The sequence below is a fragment of the Pogona vitticeps genome, chromosome 6 (genome assembly GCF_051106095.1).
Source record: "Pogona vitticeps strain Pit_001003342236 chromosome 6, PviZW2.1, whole genome shotgun sequence".
NCBI lineage: Eukaryota > Metazoa > Chordata > Lepidosauria > Squamata > Agamidae > Pogona > Pogona vitticeps.
The window spans coordinates 94,666,330-94,682,367 of NC_135788.1; the positions used below are offsets into that span (position 1 = coordinate 94,666,330).

At 42.8% G+C, this 16,038-nt stretch overlaps 1 protein-coding gene across 2 annotated transcripts in view; it reads left to right on the forward strand.

Annotated features, from left to right (window-relative positions):
- KCNH4 (potassium voltage-gated channel subfamily H member 4) overlaps positions 1-16,038 on the forward strand; it is a 60,795-nt gene that overhangs the window by 21,746 nt on the left and 23,011 nt on the right. For both annotated transcript variants that reach the window (XM_020785467.3, XM_020785469.3), the window contains exons 3-6: positions 2,521-2,655; positions 4,342-4,469; positions 12,383-12,626; positions 13,527-13,684. In XM_020785467.3, the coding sequence (XP_020641126.3) occupies positions 2,521-2,655; positions 4,342-4,469; positions 12,383-12,626; positions 13,527-13,684 (665 nt within the window). The remainder of the gene's footprint in view (positions 1-2,520; positions 2,656-4,341; positions 4,470-12,382; positions 12,627-13,526; positions 13,685-16,038) is intronic.

Consider the following 16,038-nt stretch of genomic DNA (forward strand, 5'->3'; position numbering starts at 1 on the left):
CCCTGGACAGAATTTAAGATGTTAGGTTGTTTCTGTTATCATCCTACAAAGCTTTTAATAGCTGGGCTTATGAGCCTCTCAGAAATGACCTCCCCAGTTGTGTCTTCATGGTTTTCTCAGTGCGGTGGTTTTCCTTTGTATAGGACTCAGCACCCCTGAAGCGCAGGATCAATTTGGGTGCCTGCCTTGTTTGCAATTGATATGCTAGAAGTCCGTCTTACACAGTCTTCTGTTCTCCAGATGTGTGGCATCACAACTCCCATCATCCCTACCAGCATAAAAATTGCCCATCTGGAGTCTACAGGTTGGGACAGACTGATAAGAGGCTATCAGCAGTTTACAATTAAGCAATCAAATAGGCTTTTACTTAATTTCTAAGGCTGCACGCTCACATAGTAATCCACAGATTGCAATGTTATGGCTACTTCAAATAGTGTAGATACAAATTAAAGGTAAAGGTAAAGGTTAAAGGTTCCCCTTGACAATTTTTGTCCAGTCGTGTTCAACTCTAGGGGGCGGTGCTCATCCCCGTTTCCAAGCCATAGAGCCAGCGTTTTGTCCGAAGACAATCTTCCGTGGTCACATGGCCAGTGCGACTTAGACACGGAACACTGTTACCTTCCCACCGAAGTGGTCCCTATTTATCTACTTGCATTTGCGTGCTTTTGAACCGCTAGGTTGGCGGGAGCTGGGACAAGGGACGGGCGCTCACTCCGTCGCGTGGATTCAATCTTACAACTGCTTGGTCTTCTGACCCTGCAGCACAGGCTTCTGCGGTTTAGCCCGCATCGCCACCACGTCCCTTTAAATACAAATTACAAGGGACAAATATCAATATACTGTAAAAACCACATCAACAATTTTCTGCTCAAGAAAATGAGAAGATAATGGTGGTGGCCAAGAAGAATTGCTGGATAGGTTAGAGGCTTAGGTATCTTAGTGTCGAGCCAGAGGTTGGAAGTTTGATTCCCCAGTGGGCTTCGTTGACAATGGCTGGACTTCATGATCCACAGGATCCTTTCCAGCTCTGAAATTCTAAGATGATGATGCTAAGGAAGAAGAGTGAGGAAGAAGAGAAGTTGGGCTTCTTGCTTTTTGATATTACCTAGTTATTCTTTGTTTGGAAATAAGGCCATCTGAACAAAAAGACAAGTTGAAATGGAAGATGGGGGGAAAGGAGGAGGGAGAGAATGGAGACCTAACTCCAGAAATAGTCCCAAAAGAAAAAAAAAAGAAGGTTAGTTCCAGGCAGTTGACAAAGAAAAATTCAACATATTAATAAAAAATTAATCACTTGACACGTTTCAGCAAATGCCCTCAGAAGTGCCTCTGAAAAAACAACAGACAAAAAGTTGAATCAGCAAAACAATAATGCCACCAATCTGTAAAACGGGAGTGGGAAGACTTCAGATTCATCAGATATACTTTGTTTTTTTTGGGGGGGGGGATTTCATTGTTGATGTTCTCATGGCTGTTGGTCTTTACTAGGGCCCCGAAGTCTGTCACTCAGCTAGGAAATTTTGATTAGCCAATCTCACAATTCCCTTCAAGACAAAAATCAGCTCCAGGTTCACCCCAAGCTTATTCTACAACAAGATAATGGGAGTTGGGGGAGCTTTCCAATATTTCTGTTTTTAGGCAATTGGGTGTCAGAAATATTTGCCAGTTTACTGCAGGTCACCTAGAGACCTAACAGTTGATCCCATTTTGTCTTCTGCCCACCTCTACTTGAGAATAAAATTTATAAGAAATTGATGGGGTTACTGTTAGTCTCTGGTTTTACTGATTATATTCAGATTCTTTTCTCTGGACTACTCTGCTGTGATGGTGTTGTCTTTAAGTTGATTTTTTGTTTTGCTTGTCTATTGATATTTATAGCTACCTGTGATTAAGACATGAGTCCAACGTGTTACCCAGTTAACTAGTATTAATAGATGCTCTTTCAATGTCTGATGGTTGAGCAATTTTTGTGGCTTTTTTAAAGCTGTCACTGTACTATATTGTTACTAGTCATCCAAATCTAAGCATCCGATATGTGTTTATAAAGCTGCTCCAATTTGCTTCCTATCATAGCAGCTGTGTCCAACCCAAGCCAACACAAAGATGGCTCTATAATGTTGCCACCATGCCAGGGTGCATTTGAGCAGGAGAAGTTGCCTTCTCACCCTCAAGAACAATACAAAAAACAAATCTATGGAAAGAGTCCCTTTGTGCATGCACAGAGTGCCTTTTCCCTGCAAGAGGATCAGCATGAAAAATAGTGAGCCCATTCTAAATAAATCATGGGCCAATTAAGGATATAACATCACCCGATGTACATTATTCTAACAGCATGGTTTTCTTTTTGTGTATTTGTGTTGTTTTTTGGTTTCGCTTGTCTTATCTAGAGACCTCTTATAATCTGAGGCTCTAGACTGTATTTTGTTCAATTTATGCATCAATACGGCACTGTCTTTTCCTCTCCCCTTTGGTGCAGAAATGATGTGAACATTTGTTCTTTCCTTCTTCCTATGGGTGCAGGAACACCTTTTTGGTGCTTGCTGGACATCGTACCTATCAAGAATGAGAAAGGCGAGGTGGTCCTGTTCCTCTTCTCTTTCAAGGACATCACTGACAGCCATGGAAAGACAAGCCAGCCAACCGAAAAAAAGGATGGTGAGGCCTTGCATGGGGAGGTGGGTTGGGCTTGGCAAGCAAATCACAGGATCAAAACTAGCAGGAGATGAGGCCGTGTTTAGTGACAGAGAAACATGTAGGGCCAGATATACACCTTACAATAGTCTTCAGGTAGAAGCTAATGGGAACGAACATTCAGTAGACGAACAGACATGGAAGCTCCAGCGACGTCCGTCACTGGAGTTCTGCATAGCCCATCTGGGGTATGGCACAGTCCATGCCTTCACCAATAAATGCTCATTCCACTCCCTTTGGGCAATTAGGGGTGAGGGCGCACAAGTTGTTCATGCTTCTTCCTCTCTGGGAAAGTTATATATCACGACTTGTGGGAAATACACATTTCCCTTCCATTGAATCACATTTCTGTGAAATGTGGAATCACGTGTCAGTCTATGCTTGGGATCCTGTAAACACAAACTGTGCCTCCTTATCCTTTCATGGGGAGAGTTGATCTCCCCATAGGCTACATAGGCATCTTTTCAAATAAAATCCAGAAGTATGGGGTACAAAAAGTTATGGCTTTTATTTCCTCTCACCATATTTCTCCTGAAGGCCAGAAGTAGTTCTGTGTCAAGCACAGCCTTAAAGGAGGGATGGATAAAATTTTTGATTGTGTTTAATTTTTTTATTAGAATGTGATGCAACATGATCTTCTTCAATTGAAAACAGCTGTGGATTCCATAAAGTTGGAGTAACAACTGATCTGGGACTGATTTATCAATAAAACTTGCATAAGATTACACTGTCCAGACCTATGCACTCTAGCCTTAAGAATGATTCTTTGATCAGGATAGCTTGGCTTTCTGATAAGATTCCTGATCTTCAAAATTTTTTGGATTCAATGGACCCACAAGGCCAATCTTAATTCATATGTTTTGCCTTGAGGCTAGCTCATGTCAGTAAGTGAAACCTGTGCTTTTATCCATCACTTTGATTTGCCTGTCCAGAAACCCATTGGCCTCTAAAACCAAGATTTGCTGTTCCCAAGTCTGCTGGCCCTTTCTTATCCTAGGGAGGTGGAAATAGGGGGAAGGCACTGTTGCCATTTCTGGCAGCCTCTGACAATAGTAATTTGCTTTTTCAGTAAGTAACAGGCCACCCTCGCACCATTGAACACTATTGCACTCCTTTATTCAACTGTAAATGGATTTCTAGCCATCCTTTAGTTTCACTTCTTCTTCTTGTTGCTGTTGCTGCTGCATTTTTGGCAGCTGTGCAATCCTCAAAGGGCCCGGGGCAGAAAATTAGCATGGTCAAAGTTGCAGCCCCCTTCTTTAAAATTAGTGACTCATTGCCCTGTGTGTCTCGCCTTCTTTTTCTTCCTGAACTGACCTTTCACTTCACTTACACCGTCCTCTTCATCAATGTCCTGTTGTTGACAACTTTGCGAATCCTTCAGGAAGTTGCATTATTGTGTATTTTGATGGCTAGAAGGCTTTCCTCTTAAGAGAGAAAGAGCAGTTTAAAAAAAAAACATATACTGGATTTCAAAGTCAGCATTTCAAGATGGGGAGGAGAAATTGAAAAGATGGCAGGACATCTGGTAAGGGATAGGACAGAAAGTTGAGAGAATGGCTGTTTCAAGAAATTTATACAAAAACATACACCGTTCACTTCCTCAAATGAGAGTTGTGACTCTTGTTCATTCTCTCTTTGCTCTTCCAGAAAAGCACCGCTGTAAGAGGGCAGGGAGTTCCCACCTGCGAGCAGCCAGAAGACAAGGGCGCACAGCTCTGCACCATATCACTAGGCAATTCAGCAGGAGAGAACGGACAGAGATGAAGATCAACAGTGTAAAGAAATACTGTAGTCTACTTGTGGGGAGGGAGAGATTTGGGGTTCACTATGAGCCTAACATTTTCAGCTTCGCAGCTGTTTGCCAGACCTTCTGGAGCCCAGCTGAGCCCTCAAAAAAATTTCCTAAGGGCAAAAACAGAGTTCTACATAGCTTATAATTAGAAGAGGAAAATCCTTAACAAATGGAAGTGTCTAAATGTCGCTACAAGAGTTTTTCTCATGGGGGGCATGCCAATTGGCTTGCTTTGTTTGGAGATTGGTTTACAGCATGTAAGCATGGGATACCTTTGACATCTGATTTTGCAAACCTGAAAGACTGCTTCATTCGCCTCTCTCCAACACTAATGTGCTTGTAGCTCTCATTATAGGCTATCTATAAACATCTGTTTCTGCCCTCAAAGAGTTAGTTCTTCCATCTGGGCCAAGCAAACTGAGGGAATCAGGGAACTGCAATGCCCCAAAAAGTAATTTTCTGAACTCTGCTCTAAAGTCCTCTTACGTATGGAGTGTGTGAGAGAGAATACATGGAATAATTCACCCTCAGTGAGCTGTAGCATAGCTTGTGCAACTTGCCTGAAATTTGGTCACACCTGTTGTGGATCCATTGACACTTTTTAAAGAAAAGATGGGGCATATGCGCCTCACTACTAAAGGCTTCCAGGTTTCATGGGCCTGGCTTTACCTCAGGGACTTGCTATGTTCTTCATTTTTCCTAGGTGGGGAGTCATATCTCAGGAGGAGACCATTTTATTTTTGTGTGTAAGGTGGCCTTAAACAACCTCATCTGGGCACCCATTCCCTTCACCCCATTCCCAGCTAGCCTCAGGGCTCAGTGGCTCAGTACAAAGGCGTCCATATGTGTATTTGTGCAGCATCAGCACATTGAAAAAAAGACAGGAGTGTCTGTGGAAAGGGCCAGTGAGTACATGTGTTTGGGTCTGTTGTGCCATCTGGGGCAAGACAGGGAGTGGAGCAAAGTAGGCCAAAATCAGTTTGGGCTCACCTACAGTTACCTACAGTCTCAGGTCTTGGTCCTAAAATCTGAGGGAACTGGATGTGTCTGATCTTACAATCTTCCTCTCTTTTAAATGATATTGGACAACTATTCTCATAACCCTTCACTATTGTGCTGGCTAGGCCTGATGGGAGCTGCAGTGCAACAGCATCTGGTGGGCTACTCCTTCCCCCACCGAGTTGTGTATAGTTTTGTGGGTTTCAGACTTTTTACAGTCACATAGATTAACTCTTCTTGGTGTGGGCCATTTCCAACATGATTTCTGCAAGCAGAGCACAACCTCAGAGATGCTGAACCCACAGACATGAGGTTGGGCTGTGGCCAGTGCCTGCAGAATGTTAATAGCATTAAGCTCATGGCTTTGAAGGTCATTAAAGCCACAACCTCTGCCAAAGGTCATGTTTCGGCTGCAAATTTTACTCCCAGGAGCATCTGTTGGTTTCCGCCAGGATTGAAAATACAACAGGGTTTATCATGAAGTCCCAAGGTTGAAAGGGGCATCTCATGGGAGCGCACCTCGGAGAGAACCGTCCATAGTACCATCCAGAATAATATGGAGTTCCGTACAGAGTTTAAACCACAGGAGACAACTTGAGGTTCTCTAGAGTTGTTATTATGTGCCATTGACACATTTAAAACTGATGATGAACCCAACAAGATTGTCAAGGCATGTCAGATGTTCAAGGAATGGTTTGCCACTGCTATTCCCCCAAAGAGTTTCTATGGCCAATCAGAATTTGAACCCAGTTCTCCTGAGTTCCAGCCTGAAACTATAACACATCACATCACTATGCCACAATGGCTCAGATGTTGCTGGATTGTAATTCCTATCAGTCCAAAATGGCATAGCCAATGGTGAGAGATTACTGGAATCCGAAATCTGCAAGGCCACAGATGTTGGCTTCTGCTTTGAAATATGTGTGTGTACGTACATGCACACATGTAACAAGAAAGAGACAGCGACAGAAAGCATAATAAAAAAGGGGTGCAGGGGCTCAGATAGATCTTGGGAAAGTTACTTTTTTGGACTGTAGCTCCTACAAGGTCCCAGTCCAAAAAAGTAGCATTCCCAAGCTGGAGAGTCAATCTGAGAAGTCATGAAACCTATGAGCTAAGTTGGTTATCATTAGGCAGAGAAGAGCTGGAAGATTTCAAAGATCTGCTTCTGCATGAAACCACCAGAGTCAACAATTGAGTCTCAGAGCAATTGTTGCCAACCTTGAGTCCCCTAATGTTCTCAGAAATCCTGGCCAGCATAGCTAATGGTGAAGGCTTCTGGGAGTTTTAGTCCAAGAATATCTGGAGACCCAAAATTGGCAACCACTGCCTTAGAGAATGGGTTATGAGTCTCCTTTCTGATGGATTACAAATGCATATTGAGACTCATCTTGGATTCTTCATCTTGGATCAAAAGGAGGGTGAGTCTGAGCTCACCTTTTACAGGACATGCTAGGGATGGAATTGGCTGGTTTGTTACTGAGTTCCTAGAAGCAAAGAAGATGTGGCCAGTTGTATTCTTGTTCTCTCTGTTGCCTAATCAATCTTAATGTAGGGTCCAGGAGGCCGGCTGGTGGGGGGATGTTCATTCAGTTTGGCTTATTTTGGCACTCCTTCTTTAATTGTGCATATCAGGGGTACACATTTACCCCTTTCAGCAGTGCTTTTTTGATTGTAGTGGATTTTAGTTGGTGGAGAAAGCAACAGCTGGATGTCTTTGCTGGTTCTTAGCAATGTTTGCAATGGTGACATTTCTGGAAGGAACTTCTCAGAATCCCCTAGAAGTTTGGAGAGTATTGGAAAGTGTAGTCCAACATGATAATTGTCCTAAGCACTGTTTCTAGATAGCAGTGTCCTAGAGCTGTGCCACAGCTCATGGTTTGACTTTGCTAGAGGACTTGGTGTGCTTATTGGGCATATGTTGGTATGTATTAGGGAGAGGTAAGGCATTAGTCGCCTGGATGCAGCTAGAAAACCAACCCTGGAAGGAAGAGTCCCTGTCTGTCAACAGAGAGACCTCTCCTCTTTCTCTCTGCTGCTCTTCATGCCTTGACAGCTGTTCGCCCTGTGACCTAACGCCAAGGCAGATTAAAAGGCTTTGGGCTGTTTTGAGGGAAGGATAGTGGAGGGAGGCTGTGTGATGGTGTAGAGGGAGGGGGCGGGGGGGAAGCCGGGAGCGATACGGTTGAACAACAATCTCAGCAGCTGCTCCAGCTACAAGCTGGGTAAACCCCTTCCCTGCCATGAGGAAATCCAGAGACTTACTTAACACTAAGCTGATAATGGCGGCTAACCCTCATCCACACTTGGGGAGCAGGTTAAGGAGCTTTTTTTTTTTTTTTTTGGCAGGGAGGGCGAGGCTAGGAAGAAAGTGGTCCCAGGGGCAAAGCAGAGGATTATCCCAATGGGTAAAAGCAGTGTGAAGTCACATGGATGGGTGTGAAAAGCCCTCCTCCGCCCTCATTTTACAGATCATTTCAAAGACATGCTGTGGGATGATATGCACACAGATAGGAAAGAGGTTTTGTATTGAGAACTCTACGGTTGAACAAATTGCACCTTTTGGACATCCCTCGATGCTTCTCATCTATTGTTGTCTCTCCTTTCTTCACTCCCCTTGCCTTGACCCATAGATTACTAGAGATAAACAGTACAGTCATAACCCACAAATCCAAATCTGGGACAGCTGATAGGAGGAGGAACACAGGGGGTGATGGTGGTGGCAGTTGCTTTTAAAACTGAGTTAGCCAACTTTTGGCTTTCCAGATATTTCACCCTTCCAGATAATTCAGATTTCAGTCCCCAAATATCCTGGATCGCATTGGCAATGGTAAAGGTATGGGAGTGCTAGTCCAAAACATCTGGAAGGCTGAAGTTTTTCTCTGCCTCAGTTTTAAAGGTGTTGATTGTTGGGGGGAAGAGAAAAGGGGGAAGGAGAGAAGGAAGACATATAAGTCCAATAAATAAATAATAATAATATTTGCTTTAAAAATTGAAATACACCCCATCTTCCATATTGGGATTGAAATTGGCCCTTCCATGTGACGTAGTTGCAGATTACTTTGATGGTTCGTTGCCACTTCCTAGTTGCTTCTATGATGGCAAAATGGAGTCTGAGTAGTATTGTGGGGGTATAGTCCATGTGGCATTTCTTATATATATAAAGCTTCCCACCTATTGTATATTTAAAGCATAAATTAAGGTTCATTCAGATGCCTGTTAATTGAATCTGAAAAATTAACCTCAAATAACTTGTCCCACTGATGTTAGTGGTACCTAAGTGTGGCAGACTTAAGACTGCATTAAAACTCACTACCAAAGCCACACACATGCACACTTCTTATTATTATTGTTAAGAGCCTCGTGGCGCAGTGGTTAAACCGCTGTACTGCAGCTAAAACTGTGCTGACGATCTGGGGTTCAAATCCCAGGTAGCCGGCTCAAGGTTGACTCAGCCTTCTATCCTTCCGAGGTCGGTAAAATGAGTACCCAGCTTGCTGGGGGGGGGCAATGTGTAGCCTGCATAATTAAATTGTAAACCGCCCAGAGAGTGCTTGAAGCGCTATGGGGCGGTATATAAGCAGCATGCTTTTTGCTTTTGCTTTGCTTCTCTTAATAATTTGTTCTGACAGCTTTTACTGAAAAGCTAAATGAGTGAATGAGTGTGCGAGTGAATGAGCGTAGCTTACAGATGTTCTGCTGACTTAGCCCCACATGCTGCTGAGAATAAATATGACTTGTTCATGTGTATGTGAGGGGGATTTTACCCTCCCCTTTCCCAGGCCCATCTGGCCACTGCACAAAGGGGGGTAGTCAGTGGTGTTTCGTGGACAAAATTCAAAGAAGAAGAAGAAATCCTGCCTTTTAAAAACAAAGCAGCTGGGAGGGTGCCATCTTTCTTTTACTTAAATATGAAAACCAAGCCACTTTGTCTTGCTTGGCTGACTAGAGCTACCCCTGGAGGTATGACATACCGCAGCTTCATTCTCAGGGGCATTCATGGGGATGAATGGGTGGATAGCCACCTTTACACTAGAGAGGAGGACATCAAACTCTCCAGATGTTGTTGGACTGCAAATCCCATCATCCTCACTGTTAGCTGTGGCAGCTAGAGCTGATGGGATTTACAGTTGAGCAACATCTGGAGGGCCATATATTGCCTACCCCGCCTTACAAAATCTTGAAAATCTATTGCTAAAAATCTGTTGATAAAAATTAGCAATCCATTAAACTGGAAATATGCTAATGGAAAAGAGCAACTTAATTTACTTTAAAAAAACCGAGAGTGATTTTGCATTTTTGAATTAATGTTTCCCCAGAATTCAGGAAATAAGAGCATTATGGCGGTGCTTATTCTGGTGGTACTTTCTCTTAAATTAAGGAAGCTGCAGGGTGCAAAGTCAGTCAGAGGAGGAAGACTCTTCACAGACTGCTCAGAAGCAACAGAATTCAATTATTCGGATGTCTTACTTCTAAGAAGTGTGAGGGGAAGCTGCTTGGGATTGGAAGAGTCTAATTCTAGTCATGTCAGAGCAGAGGTCAAGTGGGGAGACAAAACATTAAAGACTAAAAAAAAAAATCTGTGTGAGCTTTCCATAGATCAAAGTTCATTTCCTCAGACTCAAAAGAGTACAAATGTGGTATCCTCTATATTTATCCATATCAACATGACCAGGTGAGGATACAAATAATAGACAAAGTGACAATGGTTGGTTAACGTAGGAATGGGATTACTAAAGTCTTAATCACATCATTTAGCAGGTCCTGGCCAAAGTGATAGACTGAATCTTTGGACCTGTTTCCAGGACAGAGGTTAGAGTCTGTTTAGGGAGATAACTGTTTTATAATAAATCATCTTCTTAAAACTGCAGAGCTGGAAGGGACCCTATGGATCATTGAGTCCAGCCAATGTCAAGGAGACACAGTGGGGAATCAGATTTCCGAGCCTTTGGCCCTGCAGCCAGATACCTAAACCACTGAGCTATCTGGCAGTTCCATATCAACAAGATATCACAGAAAGCTGGGTTATTAATATATGTACGATTGCATTAAGTAGCTGATCTCTACTGAAGCCCTTAGAGATGCACTGGAGCTTGTTTATGTAGCCGGTTTCTGCTTCTCCTTCATGTGTCTCTCTTTGCAGTTCTTCCCTCCCCCCCCCCACACAACAGCCCCTTTGAGTTCCATAATAGAGTATCTGAGAGACTGAAGTGTTCTGAAGCTGGTTGTGTTGCCGTATCTGATGTCAGATTTGGGTCCTTTCCATTCTTTGCAGAGATTTTGTCTTATGTAGATAGCAGACAGGCACCACTAGCAGAAAATGCCATACATCGCATTATAGGACGGACAAGTAAATAGGCCCCTGATGTTGTGGCTGCCATTATTGGGGCCTATGTTGATGCTCTGCTATTGTAGATATGTGGAGGGGGGGTATAATTGGCATCTAGGTTTGTGATAAAGTCTTGTTCCTCTCTCTGTCTTTGTATTGTGTGACCTGGAGTGTGTGAGTAGCTGTTTAAGACTGAAAGGTTGCAATCTTTGGTTCTGAGGAAGTGGATTGTGATCCATGAAAGCTCACTGTGGAGAAAAACTGTTAATTTTTAAAGAGCTACCATGCGGGCGAAACCGCAAAAGCCTTTGTGTGCTGCAGGGTCAGAAGACCAGCAGTCGTAAGATCGAATCCACGCAATGGAGTGAGCTCCCATCGCTTTGTCCCAGCTCCTCGCCAACCTAGCAGTTCGAAAGCATGTAAAAATGCGAGTAGGTAAATAGGTACCACCTCGGTGGGAAGGTAAACAGCGTTCCATGTATAGCCGCGCTGGCCATGTGACAACGGAAACTGCCTATGGACAAACGCTGGCTCTACGGCTTGGAAACGGGGATGAACACCACCCCCTAGAGTCGGACACAACTGACTAAATGTCAAGGGGAACCTTTACCTTTACCTACCATGTTTTACCCCACCTCACCCCCGTTTTCTTTTGCTAGCATGTTGCAACAGACTAATAGGGCTGCTTCTTTTGAAATGAAATCCAAAGACTTCGTGGAAGGGGGTATTGTGTTTACCAAAGTAATCATTTTCAGTCCCAAGACAAGAGTCACTGCAATGTACTGGCTTGAATATAAGACTTGGCATTGGAAGATCTGAGTTGTCGTCTCCACAGAGCCATGAAGCTCACTGGGTACTTTTGGGCCACTTATTCTTTCTCAGCCTGACCTTCTTCACAGAGATGAGAGTGGACAGAAGGACAGCTATACATATGGACTTGTGTTTCTTTGGGGTGGGGTAAGGGAGGTGTAGAATTTAAAGATAAATAAGGAATCTCTATTGGCATGCAGATATTTAGCAAAACACAAATTAACAGGTAAATTTTAACTTAAAATTCTGGGGTTTGATTTGAAAGCTAGTCTGTAAAGACACAAAAGATGGGATTTTTTTTCCGCCTGTAAGGAAGCTTTTATTATAATGATGCAGTTATAGTATAATGACGCAGTACAGTTAAATATCAATTTAACATATGTTGTTAAAAATCTTCCCCTTTCAATATAAATGTAATCAAATTAGATTTTTAAAATTCATCCATACTACCTTTTCTGACTAACTTATCCATCTGAGATTCTTTGTCTTGGCACTATATGTGGACAGAGTTTGGAAAAGTTTTTTTTTAAACTCCAGCTCCCAGAATCCCATGGGTATGCCCTGTGGCAACTGGGCAGTGGGATTGTGAGAGAAATGGTCCACCCCGTCTCCCAACAACCCCTGTCCTAAGTTCTGCATGTATGTGTCTCATTCTTTTAGCCCTGTGGGCCACTGAAAGGAAGCTAAGGGTGCCTACGATGATCCTGGGTTCTTCTGAAAGAGTTTTGTTGTTGTTGTTGTTTCTGTGCTCTTCTCAGGATGTCTTTGAAAGCAAGCCCTCGGTGCCTGAGTATAAAGTAGCCTCTGTACAGAAGTCGCGCTTCATCCTCCTCCACTACAGCATCTTCAAAGCCCTGTGGGATTGGCTTATTCTCCTAGCCACATTCTATGTGGCCGTGACTGTTCCGTACAATGTGTGCTTTACCGACATTGAGGACAACTTGGCAGCTGCCCGTAGCACCATTGTCAGTGATATCGCGGTGGAGATGCTTTTCATTGTTGGTGAGGATAGTACAAACTGCCTTCTCTGGGTTTTGTATGTGTGGAAGGGTGTGTACGTTTGCATGGTGGTGGTGGGAGAGACAAGAGATCTGTTATCTAACTATAAATGGAGCAATAGGGCATAGGGGGGTTGGCATGGTGTGCCTCTTTAGATCTTTGTTGGACAACAATGCCCAGCATCTCCAGGATAGTAATATCTATTCCGATTAAGACTGACAGGCATCGCATGTTCACCAGCCCTGAGGAGGTACATCACAGACAAGCAGGAGTTGCATATTATAGTCTTATTGCATAAATTTATTTTTTCTTCATCATAGTCATCAATTTTAATTCCATTGCCAAATGCTTTAGATTTTGTTTGGAGCAAATAGATGTGTTTTAAGGTGGTAAATGAAACATGAGATGTTTGCTTGCTTGGGAGCTTAGGGGGTAAAAAAAACACCCAAATACATCAGAAAGGATGGATTACCTAATTTTGGGATAAACAAGGTAATACATATTGCAATCTGAAGATTGTGAAAGGGGGACATAAAAACACTAAGACTGCAAACTAAAATTATCTAACAACACCACTGACTGCGACTACTAGATACTAGAAAGACATAATCATAGAGGGTGATTCTCAATTTCCCCTGCTTGTGAATGTTCCAAAGATATGCTGGAGATTGGAGAGTTAAGAGTGGATCTTCAGTACTGGTTCCACCCAATCTGATATTGTCTGATTAAGGAGTGAAATAGAATACATAGTTTGACATGGACCTCTCTCTCTCTCTGTGCACATCATATCATTTTCTAGGGGAATATGCAGCCTTAGCATTAGTGATGTTGCAAGAAAAGAGTAATTGGTGAGGAAGGACATTTGCAGAGTGTGTGAACATACTGCCTTTACTCTCTTGGCAGACATTATCTTGAACTTCCGGACCACGTATGTGAGTCAGTCGGGCCAAGTGATTTATGACACCCGTTCCATCTGCCTCCACTATGTGGCTACCTGGTTCTTTGTGGACTTAATTGCAGCCTTGCCCTTTGACCTCCTCTATGTCTTCAATGTTCCAGTGGTGAGTGACTCTATACATTTGGAGAGGGGGGGTATTTGTGTGTGTGGAATCTCAGAGATCTGGAGGGCAAATTTTGCCTCCATGATTCACTAGGGGCTGCAGAACTCCATCCCATAAATAGATTTTTAAAAAGCCACCTTGTTTTCACTGAAAGGTATGGAAGCAGCTGTGTGATTTTAACATAACCCATGCTTCCTGGAGACTTCTAAGAGAGAAAGTCTCGATTTTTATATTAGGGGACAGGGCTTTCACAAACCACGCAGGATAGACACTCTTGGAACGGACTTTAATATTTTTAAAACTACATTTTTATGCCACTTTTCTTCTATGGAGCTTACAGCACTTAATACACACGGCTGTCCCTCCCTTGCCATTTTGCCTTTACAAGGATTTGAAGTAGACAAGTCTGAGCAATGGCTGACTCAAGCTTATCCACCGTGCTCTGTGGGGATCACATATGACTTGCAACCTGTACACACCCCACTGTTGTTTTACACCCATCCTTTGGTATCAGCAGGAGTTTAAAGCTAGAACAAAAAGAGCCTCTGCTGATTTGCTTGGATTGTTAAGCATTTGCTTTTCACAAAAAGAGATGCTCTAAAGGGAAGCCTAAGTGGTTTGATAGGAACCAAAGCCTTTCTGTTCCTACAAGCATGAATATTGCTGTGATAATGAAGTGGCTTTTATATATCTGGTAATGTGCCAGATATATGGGAAATTGTGACAATAAAAAGCTGCCACATTATCCTAAATGGATAAAGGGGAGGTAAACTGTGGTTACTGGCTAGTGAATAAAAACACTTAGCACATTCCATTTATATAGCAATTCACATAGATTGAAGTCCTGTTGTGCAACTCTTATGTGTGTAAAGGATGATGACCTAATCAGCCTTACACATTCATCTTTTATTTAAAGTTTTCTATCCCTGACACACACACACACACACACACACACACACACACACACACACACACACCCAAGTTCTGAGGCTCCCTAAGGCTCATTTTGGATCTGGGGAAGTCTTTGGAAACCTTGGAATGGGAGAAGGAAGCCTTTAATGCCCCCAAATCTCCACCATAGAGATTGCTAGGGAGTCTCGGAATATTTGGAGGGTGTGATTAGGAAACTTTTAAAGATTAATGTCTGTGGCTGATGACGTAATTGGCCTTTATGTGTGCAGAGTTGTATAACAGGGTTTCAGCATTATTTTACCTCAGCTATTCTTAGAACAATCTAGAAGGGTCGATCAGTATTGTTATTTGATGTCAGCCTCAAAATGTTAACAGTGTGAAATGCAGAACAAACTAGTAAATTTTCCAACCTCTGGTAAGTAGCCCTACCTGGACATTGACTTCATTATTACCATGCACAACAAGTTATTGTATATAAGGAACAAAGGCTGAAAACACATGGCTTGCCTATGGACACTAAATAATTCATGAGAAAGGTGAAGTTTGAAGCGAAGAATTTCTGATTTGCAATTCAGTCTCTTAGGCACCCTGCTACTCTATACTGTATCTACTGCTACTTTTCTTGAAGCTTTAATGATACCTCTTAATCATAAAACATGGGCAGGCTATAATGTATTTTGTGGCAGGAGGATACTTTGCACCTGCTCAAGCAGCATAATTACTTCTCTTAATCTGATTATGTGTGAAGTTAAGCTTTGCAGCTACCCCAAAACAGGGTCTCTGGTGAATTTTGTTTGGCCATGTATGGACACAAATAACTCTATATAAGGGTCTGACAAGGCTATGTTTCTTTGGGCTTTAGCTTGGAATATTAAAAATCTCAATTACTGGGCAAACCACCTGCAATCCTATCTGAAACAGTGAGACTAGCCATGGTGATATGTTGGCTCTCTAGTTTAGATGTGAACCTAGGAAACACAAAGAATGTGTAAGCAACAGTTGTCCCTCTTTGCCAGACACAGGTCTTATTTTCTGGTACTTCCCCTTTTGACTACGTTTCCTTTGGGAAATGCTGCTTTTTCCCCCCAATTGTTAGGATGCACACCTGAGATTCAGAATTGCCATTCTTTATGTTCCAGTTTCCTCCCAAGATCAAACATCTGTGCAGGAGATGGCTATAGTGTGACTGTAGATCAATACTTGTGCATAAAAAGCACATACAGTACACAACTTGACCTCAAGATCAGGAAACCACTCATAATGTGAAAATAACAATATTAACATTGCAGGCTCAAGGTTCTAGCCAGCCACACTGGTTTCTATCACATTCTGCTCTGCTCCATTTCTTGACAGGTTCTCCGTTCCCTAGTCAGCCAGCCTTCCCTGGCAGTCAGACATAATCAGTACTTATAAGACTGCTTTGTTGTTACTGTTTTTCCTTT